Here is a 27,602-nt window from a genome sequence, read left to right as displayed (position 1 = left end):
AACGTTTGCCTTCTAAGAAACAGTTCTGGAGTTTCTCTGAAAGGCCCCATAGATCCCTGGATGTGTAACAACAAAATGAGCATGAACACACTGCGATAATGGATTTCAATAATCAAGGAAAAACTCTCATTCTCAAAATAGCTCTGTCATTTGTGAAGTCACAATGGTCAAGTTGCTATAGATTTCCCACTGTACTACAGAGAAAGTTGTGAGGATTCATGCTGCAGACTTATGATGTCTTTTAAGTGGATGGTAGGGAAAGTTTTTGTGGTACAAACTTCCATACGAATTCCTAAAAATGACATTTTACCAAATTAAGTGCTTAAGACAGTTAACACAAGTACAGTTTTTGTGGACATAATTCCCATTATCAGGTATAAAATAATATAAATTAGACATTTCAAATAAAGCACTGAATGTAATATGGAGTCTTTTCAGATGGACAAAGCCTTTGATAAATGGTGACCTCTCTACAGTGTCATGTGGTCTACAGTCCAACTCCTATTCATCCAACTAGTATTTACCTCTCTGTAAGGTGAATGATGACTGAATTTCAGATTCTTCAAGATCATTAAATCCACAATAACAGTTGTTGACAGAAGTAGAAGGCTCCTATAGAGATATAACAACCAAACACGGAAACTCTTTTCAAGGCTAAAAACACAGGTGCTAGTCACAAATTACACAATATATCAGCCTGGCAATTTTCATGTCACTTTGTTAACTGTGGCAGTCTATAACTGTGCAGTACCTTTTATACTTGTCTTCAGCCGCTGCATTTGCAGGGTTTTGCACCCTTATCTTTCTTCTCCCTAATAAAGAATGTCTAAACCATTAATTAATGTGCCAATGCTGAGAGAACTGCTGCTCCTAGGCTGAGCAGCAGTTGATTTTGGGAGCCTGCAGCTGGTCTTTGGTGAGAAACTAATGTCCCTGAGTCAGATGTGGTGTGATTTGTTTATTGACATCATGTATATGTTTTTATCTACACTATGTACATGAGTGCTCTCAATCTTAAACTGAGATAGACCCAACCACACACAGCTCTGAAAACAATAGCTTAGCCAGTCTGAGACGCCGCCAGGATGTTGTAGACTGGGACGTAGGCAGTTAGACCCAGTAGTCAGAGCAGTGGTGATCATGCCTAGTGCTCAGATCAGTGAACCAGAGGTCAGAGAGGAGACAGAGTCAAGCCAAGTGTCAGAGACGGAGTAAATGGGGGTGGGGTGTAGAAGCAGGGATTTGAAACAAGGCTGGAGGGGAGGGACCAGGAACAGGACAGGAAGGCAGGAATCAGAAACAAGGCAGGGCTCAAGAGTCAGGTGAGAAGGCATCATTCAATGTAGCAGCCACCCAGAGATTCATCTAGCTGCTAAGACAACTTTCTGTGCCTCTTTCTGGCTTAAACAGTGAATTTGAGGCAATTGAAGAGGCCATAAATCTCCTCCAGTGGGGAGCTTGGTGGATGGTGCCTATGGTGAGCTGTGCTCCACTAGCCCACACTCTCTGCTGGTAAAAGCAAGCGGCCGAGTGGTGGCTGAAGACTGCCTGGGGACCAGTGTTTGAGACCCCTGATCACTTACACAGGAGATCTCCATCCATCCTCTGAACTGCTATAGAATATCTCCCTCCGAGATTACCTGAGCATTTCCCAGTCAGGATACAGAGAGCAGCAGCAGATCCAACACACTGACCTCTCCTAACCTGTAACTCTTCAGCAGATTCATTATCATATGCACAGTAACTATTGTTCTAAAAGGTACAATCTCCTTCTGAAATGCTTTGTTGAATAAGAGAGAATTAGTGGGGAAAGCTGAATCCACTGTTTCCAGAATTTATTTAAACTCTTCAAAAAATTACAGATATAAGATTCCATTAATGGGCCAACTTTGCCCCTGTCTCCGTCTGGGCTGAGGTTCAATTGGTACTGCAGCAGCAGCAGCTCAATTCTGTGGATGGGCCCTCTGAGGCAATATGCACTGGGAAAAGGCTATGGGCATTCCATCATAGAGACAAGGCTGAGGGATCCAGCCAGTGGGTTCTAATTACTTCCACAAAGTGCTACAGCTTCAGACCCGTTCTGCAATCTGGGGTTTTCCTACTCTCCTGGTTCCCTTGCATATTTGTTCAGTGTTCTTAACAGCACAAAGATCTCCAGTGAAAATAAACTGAAAACTTTCAATTAATAATAACTGAACAGAAAACAACAAAAGTGTACGGTAATAATATAAACATTACATAAGTCCGGTAAACATATTTGAAGTGAAATGAAATGCTCAATAAAATAGTCCCAAGAGAGAAAATTTAAATGGATTATGGTGATCATGAAAAATGTGAATAAAATAAATATTTATGTTGCATTTATATAGCCCTTTTCGATTTAGTAATAGTGGTGGGAAGTGTATACGTCTTGATTATTTCTCGTTGTGGTATTCAACTCCCATCCATATTTCCCTTTACTTGAAATGCAATATGTGGTGAAATTTAATAAATATAAAGTTTTGACTGACAATCTAAAATAATTGGCTTGTGTTTGATAAAATGCCTACAAAAAAAGCAAACAAAAATGGGTAAATGAATTAGATAATGGGTTTATTCAACTGTCTGGAGTTTCACGGAACCAACTTCCTGTAAAAGGGACAAATTATATACAGTCCACACTCTAGTGCCTGAATGAAGAAGGGCTGGTAAGAGATACCTGGAAACATATGATTATTCATTTCTATGGAGTGAATAAAAAAAACTTAATTAAATGCAATACCTGCTTGAAAATTGATTAGAAATTTCTTCAAAGAAACACTAAGTAAAACAGTTAGTTTCCTAATTAGAAGAGAAATTCAAAAAAACACCGTTATGGTTCAAAGAGAGACGGCGTTTGAAAGTTGAGACTCCCAGTTTAGGGCTTTGAGTCTGCACTTAATACTGCCCTCTTGTGCTTGTGCCTTAAAACACATTCTCTCTTTATATCATCACAAGTTATCTGACAAAATGTTACAAAGTAAAATATAAACTACAATTACTGTACAGTACACAAGTATCTGAGTGGTAGCCATGTTAGTCTGGATCTGTAAAAGCAGCAGAGTGTCCTGTGGCACCTTATAGACTAACAGACGTTTTGGAGCATGAGCTTTCATGGGTGAATACCCACTTGGTCGGATGCATGTAGTGGAAATTTCCAGGGGCAGGTATATATATATATGCAAGCAAGAAGCAGGCTAGAGATAACGAGGTTAGCTCAAATCAGGGAGGATGAGGTCCTCTTCTAGCAGCTAAGGTGTGAAAACCAAGGGAGGAGAAAAGACGGTTACTCACCGTAGTAACTGTTGTTCTTCGAGATGTGTTGCTCCTATCCATTGCAGTTAGGTGTGCGCGCCGCGCGTGCACGGCATCTCGGAACTTTTTTACCCTAGCAACTCCGGCGGGCCGGCTGGCGCCCCCTGGAGTGGCGCCGCTATGGCGCCTGTTATATACCCTAGCCGGCCCGTCCGCTCCTCAGTTCCTTCTTGCCGGCTACTCTGACAGTGGGGAAGGAGGGCGGGTCTGGAATGGATAGGAGCAACACATCTCGAAGAACAACAGTTACTACGGTGAGTAACCGTCTTTTCTTCTTCGAGTGATTGCTCCTATGCATTCCAGTTAGGTGATTCCCAAGCCTTACCTAGGCGGTGGGGTTGGAGTGAGACGTGGCGGAGTGTAATACCGCGGAGCCGAAGGCTGCGTCGTCTTGAGACTGCTGCACCAACGCATAGTGGGAGGCGAAGGTGTGGACCGAAGACCAGGTGGCCGCTCGACAGATGTCTTGGATGGGAACATGGGCCAGAAAGGCAGCCGACGAGGCGTGCGCTCTCGTGGAGTGAGCGGTGAGGCGGCATGGTGGCACGCGAGCAAGCTCGTAGCAGGTCCGGATACACGCTGTGACCCAGGAGGAAATCCGTTGAGAGGATATCGGCTCGCCTTTCCTGCGGTCTGCAACCGCTACGAACAGCTGGGGCGTGCGCCGGAAGGGCTTAGTCCGCTCGATGTAGAAAGCGAGCGCCCTGCGGACGTCGAGGGTGTGCAGCTGCTGCTCCCGAGGCGAGGTATGCGGCTTCGGGAAGAACACTGGGAGAAAGATCTCCTGGTTGAGGTGGAAGGCTGACACCACCTTTGGGAGGAAGGCCGGATGTGGTCGGAGCTGCACCTTGTCCCCGTGGAAGACGGTGTATGGCGGACTAACCATCAGAGCGCGTAGCTCCGAGATTCGTCTCGCTGATGTAATGGCGACGAGGAAGGCCGTCTTCCAGGAGAGGTAGAGCAAGGAGCACGTGGCTAAGGGCTCGAACGGAGGACCCATCAGCTTGGCCAGCACGAGGTTCAAATCCCAGGTCGGGGCAGGACGCCGCACCGGCGGATACAAGCGGTCCAAGCCTTTAAGGAAGCGGAAAACCATCTGGTTGGAGAAGATGGACCGACCTTCCACGGATGGACGAAAGGCGGAGACTGCTGCCAGGTGAACTCTCAAGGAGGAGACCGCAAGACCTTGTTCCTTAAGGTACCAGAGGTAGTCCAGGATGGTCGGGACAGGGACTACAAAGGGATTGAGGCCCCGCTGGTCACACCAGAGCGCGAACCGCTTCCATTTCGCCAGATAGGTGGAGCGAGTGGAAGGCTTCCTGCTCTCTAGGAGGACTTGCTGAACTGCCGCTGAACAGTCCCTCTCTGCGTGGGTCAACCACTCAGGTACCAAGCTGTAAGATGGAGGGACTGGAGACTCAGATGGTGGAGCCTGCCGAAGTCCTGAGTAATGAGGTCCGGCCACAACGGGAGGGGGATGGGATCCCGAACGGAGAGCTCGAGCAGCAGGGAGTACCAATGCTGCCTCGGCCAGGCCGGAGCTACAAGAATGACAGTGGCTCTGTCCCTCCGAAGCTTCTGTAATACTCGATGGACGAGCGGGAACGGAGGGAAGGCATAGAGGAGGTGATCCTTCCAGGAATACAGGAAGGCATCCAACGAGCAGAACAGGTGGCACTTCCTGTTTGCCTTGGATGCGAATAGGTCTACTTGGGGAAACCCCCACCTGCGGAAGATTGTGTGCACGACGTCAGGACGGAGAGACCACTCGTGGGAGAAGAAAGACCTGCTGAGATGGTCGGCCAGCGTGTTCTGTACTCCCGGAAGAAAGGACGCTTCTAGGTGAATAGAGTGGGTCACGCAGAAGTCCCACAGGAGCATCGCTTCCTTGCAGAGGAGGGAGGAGCGGGCTCCGCCCTGCTTGTTCACGTAGAACATTGCTGTTGTATTGTCCCTGAACACTGTCACACAGCGGCCTTGCAGGTGGGTGCAGAAGGTGCGACATGCCAGACGGATCGCTCGCAGCTCGCGGACATTGATGTGCAGAGCGAGCTCCTGGGGCGACCACAGGCCCTGGGTGTGAAGGTCGCCCAGGTGAGCTCCCCAATTGAGCGCTGAGGCATCCGTGGTCAGAGTGGCGGACGGGCGAGGAGGATGGAACGGGACTCCCGCACAGACAATCTCCGGGTCGAGCCACCAGGTGAGGGACTCGAGTGTTGGCCTGGAGACTGTGACCACCATATCGATGGGATCTCGATGCGGCCGGTACACCGACGCGAGCCAAGTCTGGAATGGGAGGAGATGAAGCCGCGCATACGTGGTGACGTAGGTGCATGATGCCATGTGGCCCAGGAGGCGGAGGCAGGAGCGCACCGTCATGGTCGGGAAGGAGACGAGGTCCCGGATGAGGGAGACCATCGTCTGGTGTCGAGATCGAGGTAGGCAAGCCCAGGCTAGCGAGGAGTCGAGGACCGCTCCAATGAACTCTACCCGCTGCGACGGGGTCAAGGTGGACTTCTCGGCGTTGATGAGAAGACCGAGTCGTCGGAAGAGGGACAGTATGCCTGTCAACTGGCCCATCACCAGTTGTTGAGACTGTCCGCGAACTAGCCAGTCGTTGAGATATGGGTAGACATGTATCCGACGACGGCGGAGGGCTGCGGCAACCACCGCCATGCATTTGGTAAATACCCTCGGTGCGGTGGAGAGCCCGAATGGCAACACGGCGAACTGGTAGTGTGTGTTGTTGACCACAAACCGGAGGTAACGTCGATGAGGAGGATAAATCGCGACATGGAAGTAGGCGTCCTTCATGTCGAGGGCGGCAAACCAGTCTCCCGGATCCAGAGAGGGAATGATGGTCCCCAAGGTGACCATGCGAAACTTGGGCTTGAGCAGGTACTTGTTCAGCTCGCGAAGGTCCAGGATAGGACGTAGCCCCCCTTTCGCTTTGGGGATGAGAAAATAACGGGAGTAGAATCCCCTGCCCCGCCTGTCTTGAGGCACTGCCTCTATGGCACCCACGCTCAACAGGGTCTGAACCTCTTGTAAGAGGACTTGCTCGTGCGAGGGGTCCCTGAAGAGGGACAGGGAGGGTGGGTGGGAAGGTGGGGCGAAACAAATTGAAGGCGGTATCCCGACTGGACTGTTTGAAGCACCCAGTTGTCTGTTGTTAATTGGGACCACGCCGAAAAGAAATGGGAAAGGCGGTTGTAAAATAAAGGGGAAGGATCCGGTAGGGAGAGTGATGGGTCGTCCTCGAGCGTCCCATCAAAAGGCCTGCTTGGCCCCCTGAGGGGCCTTGGAAGAGGCCTGGCCCTGGCTACGCCGATTGCCGGAAGGACGACGGCGATTTTGAGCCGGTCGCCGGCTATTGTACGGTCGATAGCGCTGCTGGTAGAAGGGCCGGGAGGGTTGCTGCCGGAAAGACCTGCGCTGTGTCGCCGGCGTGTGCATCCCCAGGGTGCGGATGGCAACGCGACCGTCCTTTAGGGTCTGGATCCGGGAATCCGTCTTCTCGGAGAAGAGACCCCGCGTGTCAAAGGGCAGGTCCTGCAGTGTATATTGCACCTCCGGTGGCAGGGTGGAGGACTGCAGCCAGGCGATGCGCCGCATCGACACGCCGGCTAAGGTCCGAGCTCCGGAGTCCGCAGCGTCGAGGGCGGCCGTGATGGAGGACCTAGATGATTTCCTTCCCTCCTCCAACATCGCCGCGAACTCCTGGCGGGAGGCTGATGGCAGGAGCTCCGTGAACTTCGCCAGGGACATCAGGATGTCAAAGACGTACCTGGCGAGGAGGACCATCTGGTTGGCGATGCACATCTGTAGGCTGCCTGCCGAGTAGACCTTGCGGCCTAGCAGGTCCATGCGCCGGGCATCTTTGGACTTAGGCACAGGTGCAGGTTGACCGTGCCTCTCGCGGTCGTTAACCGATTGCACGACCAATGAGTCCGGGGTCGGGTGGGTATAAAGATACTCATAGCCCGTCGGGGGAACTGAGTATTTACGCTCAACCCCGCGGGCCGCAGACGGTGCTGAGGAATGGTGCCTGTCCATCCGGTACCGGGACGGTGACCAAGACCGTCGGCCACCGTGGTGCCGGGAGCTCGACCGGTGCCGGGAGCTCGACCGGGAGCGGGATCCGCGGTGCTGGGAGTGGTTGCGGGAGTCGCGGTGCCGGGAACAGTGCCGGGACGGAGACCTCCGGCGGTGCCGACGCGACGGCGATCGGGACCTGGATCGGTGCCGGGAGTGCGACCGGTACCGGGATGACGAACGGTACCGGGACTCCGACCGGCGTCGGGATGGCGACTGGTACCGGGACGGCGAGCGGCGCCGAGATCGGGATCGATGGGATGGCGACCTTCGTCGGGACCGGGAGCGTGACCGGGAGCGTCGTTTGTGTCGGCGGTCCGTGGAGGGCGGCCGGATCATCATCGCCAGCTTTCCTATGGACGCGACAGCCCGCACCGGCGGTGCCGGGGGCCGGAGGCTCGGTGCCTCTACGAGCTGTATCGGCTCATGCGCCGCGGAGAATGTCTCTAGCGTCGATGGTAGTCGTGGCTCAACAGCCGGACGGTGCCGGGGAGCGTGGCGGTGCCGGACTCGACGGCCCTTGCGGCGCCGGAGTCAACGGGCCGGTGCCCACCTGGTGCACGGCCACCGGTGGCGCAATAGTTTTGGCTGAGTCCTCAGCTCGGGACTGAGCGATCGCCTTTGCCAGCCTGCGCTTCCTAGCAGGCGAAAGGGAGCGGTGCCGGGACTTCGCAGTTGCTGGCTGAGGCTGCGGTGCCACGGTGCCGGAGCGGCTCGGAGCAGCCGGTGCGCTCTGCACCGATGAGGCTCTCGGTGCTGGCGCGGCCGGTGCCGGGGGCTGCAGCGACGCCTCCATGAGGAGCTGCTTAACTGTATTGTCCCGCTCCTTACGTGTTCTCGGCTTGAAGGCGGAACAGATCGGACACTTGTCTGTCCGGTGACCTTCGCCGAGGCAACAAAGACAGGCGTCGTGCAGGTCCCCGATCGGCATAGACCTCTGGCAGATTGCGCAGGGCTTAAAGCCCGATGCCTTGGGCATGAGCCCGCACCAGGGGAGGAAAGGGAGGGGAAACCCCCCTAACCTTATCACTAAAACCTAACTAACTAACTATAACAACTATCTACACGTACTATGAACGAACTATATACAAAAAACCTTTAGCGAGAGCTAGGGTAGTGGAGGACGGAGAGCACTCCACAGTTCCAACTGGCCGTAACAGGCGGTAAGAAGGAACTGAGGAGTGGACGGGCCGGCTAGGGTATATAACAGGCGCCATAGTGGCGCCACTCCAGGGGGCGCCAGCCAGCCCGCCGGAGTTGCTAGGGTAAAAAAGTTCCGAGATGCCGTGCACGCGCGGCGCGCACACCTAACTGGAATGCATAGGAGCAATCACTCGAAGAAGAAACTGGTTTTGTAGTTGGCAAGCCATTCACAGTCTTTGTTTAATCCTGAGCTGATGGTGTCAAATTTTCAGATGAACTGAAGCTCAGCAGTTTCTCTTTGAAGTCTGGTCCTGAAGTTTTTTTGCTGCAGGATGGCCACCTTAAGATCTGCTATTGTGTGGCCAGGGAGGTTGAAGTGTTCTCCTACAGGTTTTTGTATATTGCTATTCCTAATATCTGATTTGTGTCCATTTATCCTTTTCCATAGAGACTGTCCAGTTTGGCCAATGTACATAGCAGAGGGGCATTGCTGGCATATGATGGCGTATATTACATTGGTGGACGTGCAGGTGAATGAACCGGTGATGGTGTGGCTGATCTGGTTAGGTCCTGTGATGGTGTCGCTGGTGTAGATATGTGGGCAGAGTTGGCATCGAGGTTTGTTACATGGATTGGTTCCTGAGTTAGAGTTACTATGGTGCAGTGTGCAGTTACTGGTGAGAATATGCTTCAGGTTGGCAGGTTGTCTGTGGGCGAGCACTGGCCTGCCACCCAAGGCCTGTGAAAGTGTGGGATCATTGTCCAGGATGGGTTGTAGATCCCTGATGATGCGTTGGAGGGGTTTTAGCTGGGGACTGTAGGTGATGGCCAGTGGAGTCCTGTTGGTTTGTTTCTTGGGTTTGTCTTGCAGTAGGAGGCTTCTGGGTACACGTCTGGCTCTATTGATCTGTTTCCTTATTTCCTCGTGCGGGTATTGTAGTTTTGAGAATGCTTGGTGGAGATTTTGTAGGTGTTGGTCTTTGTCTGCGGGGTTAGAGCAGATGCGGTTGTACCTCAGTGCTTGGCTGTAGACAATGGATCATGTGGTGTGCCCGGGATGGAAGCTGGAGGCATGAAGGTAGGCATAGCAGTCGGTAGGTTTTCGATATAGGGTGGTGTTAATGTGACCATCACTTATTTGCACCGTGATGTCTAGGAAGTGGACCTCCCATGTAGATTGGTCCAGGCTGAGGTTGATGGTGAGGTGGAAGCTGTTGAAATCGTGGTGGAATTTTTCCAGAGTCTCCTTCCCATGGGTCCAGATGATGAAGATGTCATCAATGTAGCAAAGGTAGAGAAGGGGCATGAGTGGACGAGAGCTGAGGAAGCGTTGTTCCAGGTCAGCCATAAAAATGTTGGCATATTGTGGGGCCATGCGGGTGCCCACAGCGGTGCCACTGATCTGGAGATATATATTGTCATCAAATTGGAAATAGTTGTGTGTGAGGATAAAGGCACAGAGCTCAGCAACCAGTTGTGCTGTGGCATCATCAGGGATACTGTTCCTGACAGCTTGTATTCCATCTGTGTGTGGGATGTTTGTGTAGAGAGCCTCTACATCCATGGTGGCTAGGATGGTGTTTTCTGGAAGGTCACCAATGCATTGTAGTTTCCTCAGGAAATCAGTGGTGTCACGGAGATAGCTGGGAGTGCTGGTGGCATAGGGTCTGAGTAGAGAGTCCACATATCCAGACAGTCCTTCAGTGAGAGTGCCAATGCCCGAGATGATGGGGCGTCCAGGATTTCCGGGTTTGTGGATCTTGGGTAGTAGATATAATAACCCTGGTCGGGGCTCTAAGAGTATGTTGATTTGTTCCGGTGTTAGTGTAAGGAGTGTCCTGAGTAGATGGTGCAATTTATTAGTGTATTCCTCAGTGGGATCTGAGGGAAGTGGCCTGTAGAATTTGGTGTTGGAGAGTTGTCTGGCGGCCTCCTTTTGGTAGTCAGACCTGTTCATGATGACGACAGCACCTCCTTTATCAACCTCTTTGATTATAATGTCAGGGTGGTTTCTGAGGCTGTGGATGGCATTGCATTCTGCACGACTTAGGTTATGAGGCAAGCAATGTTGTTTTTCCACAATTTCTGCCTGTGCATGTCGACGGAAGCATTCTATGTATAGGTCCAGACTGTCATTTCGACCCTCAGGAGGAATCCATGTACAGTACACAGAGGCTCCAGACTTGGTTTGATTTTTAAGTCTCAATGAAAATTACAAAGCAAGCTAAGTTTGAAGAAAGCTATTTCAGTAGCTTTAAAAACTGTCAAGTTGGTACTCAATCTGAAGTTTGGGGTCTGAAGGAGTAAAATGGTGAGGGTGCTCGTCATGCCCTTGTAAGATTTAGCAATAACTCCCGATATAGCATGCTATAATTTCCCAATCCATTCATGTTTGGTCTATGCCCCAAGGTGAGTTTAATGAAAAACAAAAAAATCACCAAACTCCTCAAAACAATAAAAGCAAAAACCAAACACCTGCCTTTGCATCAGATGCAGGAGAATATCATAGGCAGGAAAAAATATATAATGGATCCCAAAGTTTCAAGCTTTTTCCAATATATTTTTTCTCCATTCCACAGATTCTAAGTTTCTATTTTCCTTTAGAAGAAACAGCCAACACAATGCAACACATCTTGAAAACCCAACTCTTAAAAAAGCCTGAGCCTGATTTTCCCTCACTTGCACCAATTTTACATCAATATAAAACTGCAATGATATTAATGGATTTACACCTGATTTACACTGGTATAAAAGGAGATTTAGGCCCTGAATCTCCAGCCTTCATAATGTAAGCAGCAATGGCAGAAACTCTTTACCATACCATTCTTAGTGACTTAAAGTCACTCTAGTTGGTTATATTCTACCCATTCTGCTTCTTCCACTGGGAGTTGGAGAAGCAGGGAAGAGACATGTCAGGGGTAGATTGGAGAACCAGAGGGACTGCTGCAGCCAGCATAACCTAGATAAGCCCTTAGGCTCTTCTAAATTATGTCAACTGCCATTTTTGTTCCCGGTGGCTCCAGGTAGGCATGCCTTAGGGCCAGTGTCATTTTTTGGGAAAAATATTCCATAGTTAGGAGACAGAAGGAAATATTTCTACCACAGCTTTTTGAGGCTGATGAGATATATGGAACATTAGAGGCAGTCATGAGGTGATGGGGGAATCAGAGTACAGATTTGACACTGCATTCTGGGCTATCAATACCACATATATGCTGTGTAGTTTTATATATGTACATTCACATATTATTTTTGTCATTTCTGCAGTTAATACATAAATATGTGCTGCTGACACATTCAAAACATACCATATCTATGTGTATCAGGCTGTTTATTTAATTATGCAGTATTTTATTAAATGAGTTCCTGGTAATGCTATTAGCCTTTGACTTACCCTGGCATTGGTCCATTTCCAGCAAGACTGTAAACTTGACGAGGATTTAAAAGGTACTGAAATTTTCTGTAAATTCTGCAGAGGCGAAAAAGTTAGGAAAAAGTGCTTAATAATTTTTTTTAATGAATAAGTTATGCTTTTGGATTAAAAAAAAACAAAAGAAAGAAATTTGGATAAAAGAACTTAAGCAGTAACATAAATTGTACCTTAATACATTTAATAATTTAAGATAAAATCTCACATTATTACAATAAACCAAATCAAATATGTGATTGTTTCTATTACAATTTATATAGCCTTGTAGATGTGCATACAGCTTTGCAGATATAGCATTGAGACAAGGTTCAAATACAGAGTATATAAATAACAGGTGAGTAGACATTATCAGCTCGTGGGTGGGATAGGTATGGTGACAAAGCATGAGATGAGGCAAAAAAGCACTTGGGAAAGCATTTGGGTACAAAATTTTAGAATTAAATTTTAGAATTAATTGTGGATGCAAATGCTAGCATTTAGACATCTACTTGATTTGAGGGTGCAATCAGATGGCAAAATAGTAGTGTTTTTACCCACAAAAAATTACAAAATCATTTTTATTTCATTTTTATTTTTCCCAATGTTTTATATACAGGAATTTTGGGTTGTAATAATTGGAGTTGTCATGTTCTGACAATTTATTGAAAATATGTAGGAATGCAAATGGGGAGCACCTGATAGAGCAGGCTGATCCAGAAACAGGAATCATCATGAAAAAGAGGTGTGGAGTCATCACTAGGAGACAAAATTAGTGTGAAAGTGCTGAGCAGAGGGTGCACGGGGAGAGTACAAGTATAGTAGAAGAGCGGAGCAGAGATGTATGAGGCAGTCATGAAGAGGCTTAAAAAGCCTTAGTTAAAATTAAGTGTTTTCCACGAATATCAATGTCACAATGGGACTTATTGATATAGTTATATAAAGATTTGTCGTATCCCATAACCAAAGATAGCCATCAAATATTTATCAGGATAAAGAAAACAATTTTCAAAAAGGTGGGCAACACATTTTTTTTATTGTAAACTTTTTGGGACTAGAACAATGGGGTCTATGTTCATGATTAGGGGTTTTAGGCACTATGATAAACAAACAAAAAACAAATAATAACATTAGTAATTTTCTGTTAAAAATTAAGCTATGTCTCCTAAAACCAGGATACATGTTTTCTTTCACAGTATGGAATTGTTTAAATAATTCCTAGTAATGACTACAACTAGAATTGTTTCCTTGTCATAAATATTCTTTTCCACTTCTCACTCATGGATGAGAAAATTCCTCATGGAGTGGCCCTCTGACATGATGACTGGGATCTGTCATACTAATTTGAGTTCATAATTCTTGTAATTTAAATGTATATTTCCTCAGAATAATTGACATTTGGGAATCACACATTTTAATACTGTATTAGTTTTTTCACTGTAATATCTCTCTCTTCCTTATCTGCTCCTTTTTTAAAAGTCTCTGTTTAGTTGTTTTTTTCCCCTACTCTGCTCCATTTTCACTCTATTTTTCCATTAGATTTTTCCTCTCTGCTCCTTTGTCCACAGATGTTCCCCTAAGCCAAATGGGAATCTAATAACATCTGAACTGAACTTTTGAACTTACAATGTTTGAATGGTTTCAAATGAGAAAAAAAACAAAGTTGCCTGTACACAATCTCTATGTACTTTTTTGTAATAAATGTGTAATTTACTAGGGTAGGAGAGGGAAAGGCTTTATATAAACAAACCTCTTAAAATATGGTCATCTGTAAATGACCATATTGAAGATTTTCTTTAAAGTACGATAATTTATCAATGCTTGTCAGTCCCTTGATAAATCACCTCACCCACTCTCACTCACTCATATTACTACAGCTCTGGTACCAGTCATGAGAGAAAGTCAATGTGTGTGACTGGCTTCATCCTGAAGATGGGCAGACTACTCTGAATTATCATGATGATTACTAAACCAGACATGTGACAGGTGGATTTTAAAATGCAGTCTGTCTGCAGTATCTTATTCATGAGAGGGCAAACGATAGCACTTTTAATTTGCTGGCTGGTGTACATGTGTGCCACTGCTCTTTGATGGGCAGAATCTCACCTAAGAGAGCACCAACCCAGAATCGCCAGTAGTCCTGTTAGGAACCAACAGAATCTCTCTTTCAATGTCTGCTGTTAGACCTGCTCTACTTTGTGTAAATAATTAAATATTCATTGGGCCACAGACTAGGAAACTCTGACTCTTTAGCCTGGTGGTCAGGGCACATCACAGGTGAGTGCCTTAAATGTTCATTTATTAGCTATTTGGGGTGGGTCATGACTCATCACCGATAGTGCTGATTTTAACTACTACCTGTGCACAGTTTACAGTGCAGTCAAGTGACATTCTTACTCAATATTTTCACCACACTAATAATCTTCACCCAATCACACTGTAATGTAGAGACTAGTGAATATTCTTATCACTGCCCTCTTACTTGAACATATCCTATTCCAGCCAGTAGATATGTTCAAGTCACCACTATTAGAATCATTCAGTGATGAGTCATGGTGAACCCACACATCTTGCTTTCTACTAGTGTAACCCTAGGATTTTAATAACTTACACCTTTATGTACGTTACTCTTTGTGCAAAAGCCAGAACTCGAGAATGATTCATTTCAGTACATATGTTTACCAAGAAGGAGGAAGAAATTGCCTGTAAATGTTTCCCTTCATGTTAAACTGTAACTGGCTGAAACAACGTGAGTGATATGCTCAAGATTGGGAAATGGACAGTTAAATAATTTCTCTGCCCTAGTTTGATATGTAGAGTAGCAAACAACATAATTATTCTGACATGTTCTGATCAAATAAGTTGCTTTTACATGAAGAGGAGGAGAATTAAGGCACCCTGCCTTGTGACTGGCTCTGGGGAGTGGAGGACTGCAGACAGAATCACGAGGCAGAGTGGTGGGTAGCGCCACTGCACATAGCTCATTGGGCGGACTGCTACGTTGGGTTGGGCTGACTTTCTTGGGACTAAAATCAAGCCTTTAAAAGAACAAGACAGACAATCTACTGAGAGCTAAAAATCATCTCTGTAAAGGAAAGGTGGCTAGACTGGGAGGAGAAATCGGTCATAAGAGTGGTGCTTATTCATATTTAGGTGAATTTAGCTTTAAAACATCCATACTGACATGGAGAAAGGAGTAGAGCATAAGGCATAGTGAGATGTACCTTTCATTAAAAACTGTAAAAAGTAGCAACGTTTCCTGCTACGACAGTCTGAATTCAAAAAGCATATTTTTGATAGATGGTGCAGAAACAGTTGCAATGCCAAATGAGAGTTTATGAATCCATAGTAGTCATAGCTGGGACCTTGGTTGGGTAGCCACTTTGAACCAAAGTTATCTGAAACAGCCAAGGTCAAACATCAGCCTGTACAGCACAGACACTGAACGTGGAGTCAGCAGGAAATGTGAGTGTATGAAAGCTGATCTCCAGTGCATCCCTCTGTGCACTTGTCAAGGAAATAATTGTCCAAAATCACTTGCTGGTCAGACAAACAAAATGGGAAATGAGGAGGGGAAAACACTAGCATTGGTTATCGTATAACATCTGTATGATTTAGTAACGATGTTACATGAGAAATGTAACCTCTAACAATAAAGATTCTTGGGACGTAATGGGTGCCACATGTGTAGCCATTTGTCAAAAATCACTTTCTGTTGATTAAACTATTCTGTCAGTGAGGCAGTAAATCTACGTATTTTATTTACAGAAAACAGAAAGTTGCTTTGATTAGTTAGATTTTAAGGATACACATATAGAAGTGTTGTCAGCTCTAGACTGGATTCTAGAACATCTTTCAGACCATGTGTGTTCTCAACCACTTAATTTCCATTTTACACACACAGTATTTTTTAAATCATATGTTATGATTTGGTTTAGTATGTGAAGGCTATCTTAATATCATTATGAAATTTGCTGCACTTCTATGTAACCTCATTTATAATGGGAATATATGTTTGGTACATGAAAAGCTTGAAATTGTCAGTTTAATCTTAATGTTATTTTCCTATTATTATTTATTTAATTGTATTTTTTTCTAATCCTTTATAAACACACTTTCTATACAGCTGTAGTGTATCCTTGCTCCAAGCCAATGTTAAAATGTTGTAAACAGAGAGTCACTATCTAACCCACCACTTAAAAAGAAAGTATAATTGGAGTAAGTTTCATAGTATCCTTTATTACATGAACATATCTACTAGTTGTTGAACTTTTTTAGTTTACTGATATATAGATTTCTTTAAAATCTCAAGAATAAAATTGTATTAAATTATATATATTTGCCAATCCACTGCTTATTGAAAAGAATTTGAATTTTATTACCTGCAATAAAGAAGAAAAAAGAGGCTACTAGCCACAGTAACTTTTGTTCTCTGAATATGTTGCCTCAACAGATCAACATGCTGTGTGAATGCACTGTGCCAATATTCAAGAAGATACCCACTTGCCCTACTCCAAACTATTCCTCAGTTTCCTTCCCTTCAATTTCAGAGGTGTGGCTAGAATAAGAAAGGAACTAAGGGAAAGTTACAGGTATTTATAAAATTAGTTCCATAATGCTGAAACAGAAGGGTATGTGTACACTTCCCAAAAGGCTAACTGCATTGAAATGGGTTGGTACAATATGGCGAGGGGGTATAGTCTCTGAGCGCGAACTTCTACACTGCTATTTTTAGCCCCACAGCACAAGCCCTGTGAGCCCCAATCAGTTGATTAGATTCACTGCCATGGGCTTGGGATTTTTATTTTTTTGGGTTTTTTTTTTTGCTGTGTTCATGTACCCACAGTGGAGATCTGCAGAGACAACCTCATGAAGAACTATCGGATTCTTAACAAAATCTGTGACAACCTTTCTTTATTGAATGAAACTCGATTAAAAATTGTAGCTCAGCTCATCACGATCCATCAAATAAAGAAAATCCTAAGTAAAGACTGTAGAACAGCTTTCAGTAAAACATCACCTTAATCTGAGTGAGCCAAGATAGTCTATAAAAATTAGGTGTTTTTACACTACTGTAACTTCTATTTGGGGAATGTGCCATAGCTCATAAACCTTATATTTCAGCCACTTGATAGTATACTGCTGTTGCTGAAATAAGTGCACACACTAATATGGAGTCAGTACAACTCAGTAGAAAATGTTCTTCCCTCTGGACCGGAAGTTTAAGGGTACAAGTCTCATGCAAGACCTAACCTAATTCCCAAATCTGACATTGCAATGAAGTACTAAAGGAAAGAGTTCTTCTATAAAAGATTCCACTCTTCAGATGAGATGTTAAACTGACACAGTATTTCCCCTTACCTCCTTCAAGTTCCTTAAAAAAAACCCACAACAACTAAAAAACAAAACCAAAAAACCCTAACTACAAAAACACACCAAAAGCACATTTCTTCCAAGAGACCTAAAATGACTAGTTCTCCTGTCAAATACTATTTTACTAAATAACAAAGAAATCCAGCCTCAAAAATCCTGGGACTAACAAGAGATAATAACAAACACTGACGGTTAATCATTGTGGTTTTGTTACATCCTATCCTCTACCCTTTAGCTATATAATGTCTGGGGCAGAAACCATGCACATGATTCTATACTGCCTCATGCTTTGAGTAGTCACATTTACACCTGTATAAAGTGAGTGCAAAGTGGGTGTAAAGTGCTCTGACTTCACTTTGCACAGGTGTAAATGAGTGTACAAGGTACTAAACAGTAGAGAAAAATGCCCTATTTTGCCCTGTGCAGATGCTACAGTCTATAATTATCTGTTACCTGTCCTTGGTTGCTGTCCAGATAGCAATTCAAAAAAGGCATTCCAAGAAAATTTTAAAAATAAAATACTACTAATATGACCAGGTCCTGAAGACTCATTCACACTTAAGATTTAATCTGTCAGCACAATATGTGCCCTTAATTACATTCTTGTTATTTTTCTGAAATGTTACTTGCACTGAGATGAAGTGACCACAGCAGTACACCTTAAAGATATCGAGCAAAATCCTCTTCAGAGGATATCCTGCATATGGGCCAAGAGCACAATTTCTAGCCAGATTAGGTCTGCCTATGGTGCAAAGATAGTTCCAGATTCATTTATGGACAGCCTCCTTGTGGTGATTGATTAGGAAGTCTCCATGAGGGCTATTTTAGATCAATTACCTGCCTTTGACACAATTAACCATAAATTATTGTTAACATCTGTATGGGTTATGCCAGTGATTAGCTAATTCGCTTGAGTTGCCCCATTTCTCTTTTCCATTGAGTATTCAGATGGTAGTTTTAGTCAATTACTTTTTTGGTCTGAGAATCTCTCCAGTGGGTGCCACAGGGTTCTATTCTGTCACCTTTACCAATACAAATTAGGAGAGACCATTAGGGGACACAGTGAATTAACTGGGCTGTGGTGCCTTAGAATGCAGACAACAATCTGCATCACCATTTCATTAGACACAGAAAGAACAGCTGATCAGCTTTCTCAGTATCTAGCCAAAACTAGGGAGTGGCCAAGACAGACAAAATTAAGGTTGGTGTTCAGGGGGTAGGGGTGAGTACTGGAGAAAAATGGCAGAGGTTATATTTACTCCTTCCCTTGACTAACAATTTGGAAGTCCTGCTGGAACCTTTGCTGCTTCTGGATATCCAAATAGCTGCAATGCCCAAGAATGCTTTATTTAGCATTTGGCTAGAAGACTGCAACCTAGCCTTCTGGGAGTGTCAAGGCGAGATTAAGACATTGGCACTACAAGCACTACCCTGGCTCCTGAAGTTGCATGATGACACTAGAATTTCAGCTTTAGTTGAAAATAAAATTATATTTCTAGCACTCGTGGCTTTTGAAGTAAATCTTGAAAATATGATTTGAGAGTAACTGATACAGTGATTTCTGCATGTGTGGCAGACAGCCTGGCAAAATAGTTTTAAGAGGTCTGAGCTGCCGCAAGCATCGTAGTGGGTGTTAGCTCTCAAATTTGCTGCTTTGGGGGGCCCAGCAGACACAACCTCGGCAGATGAGTTGGGGGTGGGAAGGGGCTCTCTGCCAACACTTCGTCATGGCTGTGCTGGGATAGTGTCTCTGCTAAGCTACACTTACACACGTAAATAGTCCCATTAAAGTCAATGTGACTATTGACATACATAAAATTAAACACATATGTAAGTGTTTGCAGGATCAGGACTTAATACTTTAAACCCATTATTTTAATGCTTCCCTTTTGTAGTCCTCATAATATTTGGCCATTGTGGCCAGTATTATAATGAGGGTAGAAAACTTTTTTTATTGTTCATATTAAGGGTAGATTTACATCAGAACAAAAAGTATGTTTATTGCTCTTGATAGAACATAAGCCTAAATGGCTAACTGTTATGGGAATTATAAAGAGAATTGTTAAAATATCAAAATTAATACGAGAGATAGAAGCCCAAATTAAATTATAATACTCCTGAGGGGATTCTGCATAACTGCACGTCCGCAGAAAATGTCCCCTCGTAGAATTCCTGCAGAAAATGGCAGGGAAGCAAAGGGATGCCACGTGGGGTGGGGGTGACCAAGGACACATTTTTTGTGGGGGATTACCCCCCTCCAAACAGAGGAAAGGCACTGGGGGGCACAGGGGGTTACGTGCCACTGTTCCCACCCCAATTTTTGCAAGCGCAGAGCTGCGTCTGGGCTCTGCTGACTCTGAAGCTGAATGCCACCTCCTGGGTCCTAGTGACAGTCGTGCTCCTTTTCTGTGTACAACAGTGAGTGACCGCAGTGGGGCTGGGTAAGAGGAGATGAGGGAAATGAGGGAAGGAGTGGCAGAGGGAAGAGACAATGGGGAAGAAGGGGGGGTGGAATAGATCAGGGGGAAGAGAATGTGGGAGTGAGGGTGGGAATGGAGAAGAAAAGGGGATAGGGGAATCACTGGGGAAAGCAGGAGTCTGGCTTGCGACATCCCCTTGGCAAGAGCTGGGGCTCCCCCATTAAACAGTCCCATTGAACTCTCACTCTGACAAGCCCTTCCCCTCTACACATGGACCCCTCCAACAAGCCCTGCACACCCAGGCCCCCACCTCACTGATCCCAACCAGTTGCACATGGACCCCACCCCATCAAGCCTCACTCCCCCAGCACCCAGACCCCCACACTGAACCTGCCACCCCCAGACTCCCCCTGCTGAGCCCCAACCACCTTCACCTGGATCCTCGCAGAGTCCCATTGCCCCTGCGCCTGGAATCCCCCAGTGAGCCCCTGTGCATCCAGATCTCCCACTGAGCTGCCCGCACCCTGATTGCCCCACACAGAAACCTTACACCTAGATCTCCCCACACTAAGCTCATCCGCACTTGGATCCTGCTGAGATGAGCCTGCCCACCCACACCTGGTGCAGAGGGCCAGGGACCTGGGGTATTTGTGGAGCAGGCGCAGCCCTTGCACCGTGTCAGGATCAGGTGAAGCCTCACTGCCGAGTCCCTATACCAAAGGAGGTGGGGGCTTCAGGCTGATGTCCCATCTCATTGCAGCCAGTGGCCTGAGCTCCCCACTGCCATGCTGGAGCCACATTTATTTATTAATATAATTTGCTAAATTTTGCAGAATTTTAAAACATTGTGCAAATAAAATTTTTTGCTGCATAATTGTAAACTTTTTGGGGCAGAATCCCCTCAGGAGTAATTATATAAATAAATCACTGGATATAGTTAATATTGGGGGTCTTGAAGCAAAAATGTTGCACAGAACCCCTCTCATCACTAACTACTGTACTAATACCTCTGCTGAAAAGGATACTAGGGATGTGCAAATCTAAGGCATCACATTGTTAAAATGTACTCCCAAAGTCATTCAAATTAGTTGCTCTAGATCTGTTCTTCAGGTTGTCAACTGCATTTTGACACAAAGGATCAACATATCAGAAAGGCTGACACACTATTAAAATAAAAAAAAGTAAAGAGCATACCTTTCTCCTTGTTTCCCCCCACTTTTAGGGTTGACAAAAACTAAAAGCGGATGAGTTCCTGGAACCGGAGTGATCTAAAAGTAGGGAATAACACATGCATTCATTAATGTTGTGTGTTGCCTTCGATTTATCCTAAAATAGACAGAAAGCAACAAGCTTAATGCAAACTCAGGCTGTGCTCCTGTAACTGTAATCCAGTTGAAACAATTCCACAATTTGCAATGATTCCCTTTTGACTGAGTTTTTACAAATTGTGTCATTTATTATTCTCACTCTGGCATACTGTTGTGCTGCCATTTTAAACACAAGTTCCATTGAAATCAATTCAGCATTGGCACATATAAACTATATACCTAAATAAAGGATGTACACATCTGCTGATGCAAGAAATTAATTACTTTGATCTGAGAGAGCAGGTATATCCCATGGCAGAAAAGCAATAAAGAAAACACAATATCTCAAGAAAAAAGTATCTTTTTAAAACAATTTAAAACTAGCATTCCCAGTCCTTTGGGGTATGTTTTCAGCCAAGTCTCCAGGTGTGTCTAAACCTAAACTATGTGAAATGTTGAACCTAAAGGTGATGTCACAAGATGATCAGTATTTTTTTTTCATGTTACTAACCCTCACCAATTGAAATGGCATAAAACCATGCTTTTTTAAAGTAGCAATCAGTACCAGTCAAAGATAGAAATACTAATATTGGAGAAATGAATGCTCTCTATCTGCTTCCCCTCCCTCAGTTGGGGATGTAACATAATAGATATTCACATCAGTTTTTAGCTTAGATGCAAAACTATCACCACCTTAGTAGACAATATAATTGCTCTGCACTTTCAGATATTATGGGGCACATCCTCAGCTGATGTAAATTATCATAGATTGATTGACATAAATGAATTTATGAAAATATTCACCAGCTGAGGATCTGATCCTGTATCCCTTTTCAATCCATTAAGCAACAATTTTCCATTAAAGTTCTCCACACCATTTTATACAAATATTACATGAAAAAACACCTTAAACGAACATTAAGGTTGTAAAGTTGAGCAGTCACAAGTTAGCAAAAGCAAGAATTAAGAGTGTCCCTGCCAGGGGCGGCTCCAGGCCCCAGCACGCCAAGCGCGTGCTGGGGGCAGCATGCTGCGGGGGGTGCTCTGCCGGTCGCTGGGAGGGGGCAGGCGGCTCCGGTGGACCTCCCACAGACATGCCTGCGGAGGGTCCGCTGGTCCCGCGGCTTCGGTGGAGCATCCGCAGGCACGCCTGCGGGAGGTCCACCGGAGCCGCGGGACCGGCGACCGGCAGAGCGCCCCTCGCGGCGTGCCGCCGTGCTTGGGGCGGCGAAATGGCTAGAGCCGCCCCTGGTCCCTGCTCTCAGCTGTTATATCTGATCCCCGTGGCAAAATCCTGTTCAGCTCTTGTAGCCGTGGGCTGGAGCATATTCAGTGCAGATGGAATCTTCAGGGAGTTTTTTTTGCTAAACTCTAGCAAGTCTCCACTGAGTATGTACAAACTGAGATTTTTCAGAGGTTTATAAATTGGCCAGATTAGGTTGATTTTTGATGGAGACAGCGAAAAGCACATACCGAACAAAAAATTTGGTTTCTCTATCAAAATTCAAGTCCTTGCTCCAAAGCACTGAGGCACTAGTGCTTCTAAATGAAATAACTGTACTTTTTTTTAAAAACATTGGCAAAATAAAGTATTTCTTCTTAATCTCATTCTCTGAAATGGTGAAACCTTTTCAGTGAAAACTTCCAAAATGCTCAGTCTAAGACAGATATATACAATGGAAAAATTCAGGTAAAGTTTGATAATGCAATAAGCAACTGAAAAAGGCCTTAAAATGTAAAGTATCAGGCAACCTTACCTATAGATAGCACTATCAGTTCCACCTATAATTATATACAAAGTGGATCTGATTCTGATCTAATTTACACTAGGGTAAAGTCCAGTGAAGTCAACGTAGTTACCCAAGTGTAAAACCAATACAACATCAGAAGCAGGCCCAATATACCTATACAGAGTATGCATTGGATGTTTGTGCATCAGTATACTTTGGATATAAAATTGCAGGATATATTAAGGATTGTCATATATTTATTTCTTATCTATAATTTTAATCAATTTTAGTTGTTTAGTCCAATTCCAGTTATGTTTGTTCCTGTGAACTAAGTGTAAACCAATGATACTCATTGTGACAAAGATGGACTACCTATCTGAAATCCCTTAGGACTCAGGTTAATTAATGAGACTCATCTTAAGGTTACACATGATCTATTACTTCCTCTAATTAGAAATAATAATCCTGATCATTATGCTGGTTAGCTAGAAAGAAGTAAGATTAATGTGCTTAACTATGATTAATAGTCTTCTCTAAGTAGCACAGATCCTCAATGCCACTGAGTTACCTGCATTTTCTTCTGTGATTATGTTTTTTTCTTGATACTTTTCTAAACAAAAAAATAAATCTCATAGATGCAATTATTTCCCTTTCAAAGCTTTTATATTTCAAAGTCCAACCATATTATCATAGGTAAAAGTCCCTGGACCATCTAAATAGCCTAATAATCAATTTCTATTCTATTCCATTCTGAAAAAAATAAGGTCTCTTTCAATTAATTCCTTATAGCTTTTCTAAATTACTTTTCTAAATAATGTAGACATTTCCAGATAATTCAAAATGCAACCTGAGATTTAGACTAAATTAGTGAACGTTTTATGCCTTAATTTAATTTAAAGAAGGCCTTCCTGAAGTTACAGAACAAGTCACTTAAATTATCTGGGCCCAATCCTGCAGCAGAAGTCTTGCCATTGTTTTCAATAGGAGAAGACTAGATATATCTTTAAAATGAGGACACTACTACTAATCTCACAGAAATGTTGTGAGGATCTGTTCATGTTTATATAGTGTTTTGAGAATATAAAACAGTAAATAAGTGCCAATTATTAAGTTTTCTGATCCAAATATTTGTCTTCCAAGTTAAACTGCCTGAACACCTGTTTTGAGTAAATTACTGATGGCAATTTCTATATTTTATAGGGAGATGGCAACATTATAAAATAAAATTTTTGTCTTGGATTATTATTGATCCAACAAAGTATAAGTATTTGTTATCTAACTGTGTAATTAAGTAGTAAAAATACACATTAACCTTAATTACCCAGCTACAAAAATTTAGCATCAGGGTATCTTTATACAGAAAATTAGGACAACAATATGAATGGACAATTTACTATATTTATTGAAATTATTAACCAAATCTGAGTCCTTATATAAACATTGTTAGGAAGAACTATAAAATAAGTTCAAAAATTAAAAGCCTCACAGATCTGGAGAATCTCATAGATCCACAGACTTTGCGACCAAAAGGACCATCATGATCCTCTGTTCTGACCTCCTGCACATCACAGACCACAAAACCTCACCCCATCCACCCTGTAATAGACCCATAACCTCTGCCTGAGTTATGGAAGTCTTCAAATGTTGATTTAATGCCTTCAAGTTATAGAGAGTGCATCATTTACTCTAGTTCAAACCATGCTGCAGAGGAAAGTGAAAACCTCCCAGTCTCTCTGCCACTCTGATCTGGGGGAAAATTCTTCCCCGACTCCATATCTGGCGACCAGTTAGGCCCTGAGCAGATGGGTGAGACCCACCAGTCAGAAACCTGGAAAAGAATTCTCTGTATTAACTCAGAGCCCTCCCCAGCTAGTGTTCTATCTCCAGCCATTTGAGGTATTTGCTGATAGGAGTTGTTGATTGACCATATGGCATTTTAGGCACTCTCATCATACTATCCACTCCATAAACATACCAAGTTCACTCTTGACACACATTAGGTTTTTGCCCCCACTATGTCCCTTTAAAGGCTGTTCCAGAACTTCACTCCTTTGTCTAATTTCAAGCCTAAACATATTGATGGCCAGTTTATATCCATTTGCTTTTGTGCCACATTGGCCCTTAACTTAAACGACTCCTCTCCCTCCCTGGTGTTTATCGTTCTGATGTATTTATAGAGAGCAATCATATTTTCCCATAGCCTTTGTTTTCTTAGGCTAAACAATCCAACCTCCTTAAATCTCCTATCATAAGGTAGGTTCTCCATTCCCCTAGTCATCCTAGTAGCCCTTCTCTGCACCTGTTCCAGTCTGAATTCATCTTTCTTAAACACGGAAGACTAGAATTACACACAGTATTCCAGATGAGGCTGTGACAGGTTGGACCCCTTGAGATACCACTGAGCTCACCTCTTATGCCAGTTTGGGCACCCTTTTTACCTGTCTTGCTGAGTCAGGCTATTAAGCCTCCTCCAACACACACACAGGCAGGGCTACAACCAACTGCAGAACAAAACAGACACTGAGATCAGTTCTGGGAAGGCTCAGCTTAAGGCACTTGCCCCAGCACACACATGTCCACCTCCATTGGAGTGCAGACCCAAAGATATATTATAAAATCCGTCTCTTCCCTCAATGTGGAGGAAGCTATGCACAACTGCTCCCCCTCACCCTCACCCAGTTAGAAATTACAGAAACTGGGTTTAATAATAAACAAAACAAATTTTATTAACTACAAAAGGCAGATTTCAAGTGGTAAAAGGGGAGGCAGACAGAACAAAGCAGATTACTAAGCAAATGAAACCAAACACGCAAACTAAGCTAGCTTCACTAAAGAAATTGGTTACAAATATAATTTCTCACCCTAGATATTGTTGAAGGCAGATTACAGGAAGTCTTGAAAGGCAACTGCACTGGTCTCCTTCTTGAGACCTCAGGTATTATTACTCACAAGCTAGATGCCCTTTTAACCCACCTTGGGTTCAACCCTTCTCCCCCACTCCATTCATTTCTTGCCGCCCGGGGTTTTTCAGTGTCTCTTTGGGTGGGGAGGCAGAGGAGAACCATGATGATGTCACTCTCCTGCCTTATATAGTTCTTGTGCAAGGAGGGAACCCTTTATCTTCTAGTGAAAAAAACACTGGCATTCCAAAAGGAGAGGAGTATCAAGTACCGGTTACTTCGACACCTGTCTCTGCATGGCTGTGGCAGCCACTGCTCATAGGCTGTCTCCAGCGTCCACAGGAAGACTAACCTCTTTCACAGTCCATTGTCTCTGATAATGGCCCATTAGCCCTATCTGGCTTTTCCACTGTTGTACCTGAAGGGCTGGTTGGGGTTGAGACCCAAAGTAACACATTTGAAATACAGAAACGTAGTTAATATTCCTAACTTCAGATACAGAAATGATACAGGCATACAAATTGGATAATTATATTCAGTAAATCATAACCTTTCCAAACATATCTTACATGAGCCATCTTGCATAAAGTATATCTCAGTTATGTCATATATGTATCATAAGCATATTTTCATAAAGAATATGGAGTGAAATGTCACAGAGGCCTCACTAGGGCCTTGTACAATGGTAATAACACCCCTCTTCCTCTACTGGAAATATCTCTCCTGATGCATCCTAGTATTTCTTTAGCCTTTTTTCATGCCCACACTTATCTTATAAAAAAAAAGATTGGAGTTGGTCTGGCATGACCTTTTGTAAGGTCATGTAAAACCATGTTGTATTTTATCCCAATTACCATTTACCTGTGTGTCCTTAATTACTTTCTCTTTCAAAATTTGTTCCAAGACTTTGCATACAATTGAAGTCAAACTAATGGGACTGTAGTTTCCCAGATCACTTTTTCTTCCTTTCTTAAATATAGGTACTATATTTGCAAATCTCAAGTCACAGGGCACAACCCCGAGTTTACAGATTTATTAAAAATCCTTGCTATTGGGTTTGAAATTTCATGTGCCAGTTCCTTTTTAATATTCTTGGATGAAGATTATCTAGGCCCCCTGATTTGGTCCCATTAAGCTGTTTGACTTCCACCTCAGATGTAGTAATTTCTACTTCCATATCCTCATTCCCATTAGCCACCTGCTACTGCCCCCAAACTCCTCATTATTCTTATTAAAAACTGAGGCAAAATTTTCGGTTGGAAGTTGGACTACCCCTATATTATCTTTAATATCCACCCATCCTCTGTCCTTAGTGGTTCCAGTTCTTTCCTTGTTTCCGTCCTATGGCTAAAATACCTTTTATCGTTGGTTTTAATTTCCTTTGTAAACTCCAACTCTGCTTGGGTTTTGGCAGTTCTCACTTTTTCCCCTACACCTTCTGACCTCCAGTAGGTAGCTTTCCTTTATGTTCCACCTCTTCTTCCATTCCTTGCAGGCTTTCTGCTTTCTCTTAATATTTTGTTTGAGAAGCTTGTTCCGCCAGTTTTGTTTGCAACTCTTCCCTACAAATTTTTTCTCCTTGTTTGGGATGAAGGCTCTAGATAGTTTCTGCAAGTAATTCCAAGCCTCATCCACATTCAGATTCTTGACTTCAGTCCAGTTAACTTCCCTAACTAATTCTCTTAATTTTTTTAAAAATTGCCTTTTTAAAATCAAGGCCCCCAGCTGCAGATGTAATTTTAGCTTACACTGCATTAAGTCATGATCACTCAAACCAAGGTTGCCCTCTAAGTAATTCTCGCTACTTATCAATACTAAATTTAAAATAGCATCCCCTCTTTATTGTTCAGTGACTATTTGGTGAAGAAATCTGTTTGCTATCACATCCAGGAATA

At 44.1% G+C, this 27,602-nt stretch overlaps 1 protein-coding gene across 2 annotated transcripts in view; it reads right to left on the bottom strand.

Moving 5' to 3' along the window:
* DGKB (diacylglycerol kinase beta) overlaps positions 1-27,602 on the bottom strand; it is a 534,249-nt gene that overhangs the window by 283,023 nt on the left and 223,624 nt on the right. For both annotated transcript variants that reach the window (XM_045008243.1, XM_045008242.1), the window contains 2 exons: positions 20,965-21,038; positions 11,966-12,040 (listed from right to left, as the gene is read on the bottom strand). In XM_045008243.1, coding sequence (XP_044864178.1) covers positions 11,966-12,040; positions 20,965-21,038 — 149 coding nt within the window. The remainder of the gene's footprint in view (positions 1-11,965; positions 12,041-20,964; positions 21,039-27,602) is intronic.

The sequence above is a fragment of the Mauremys mutica genome, chromosome 2 (assembly GCF_020497125.1).
Source record: "Mauremys mutica isolate MM-2020 ecotype Southern chromosome 2, ASM2049712v1, whole genome shotgun sequence".
Taxonomy (NCBI): Eukaryota; Metazoa; Chordata; order Testudines; family Geoemydidae; genus Mauremys; species Mauremys mutica.
Note: the sequence above shows the minus strand (reverse complement) of the source record. Positions and strands in the feature narration are given on the sequence as shown.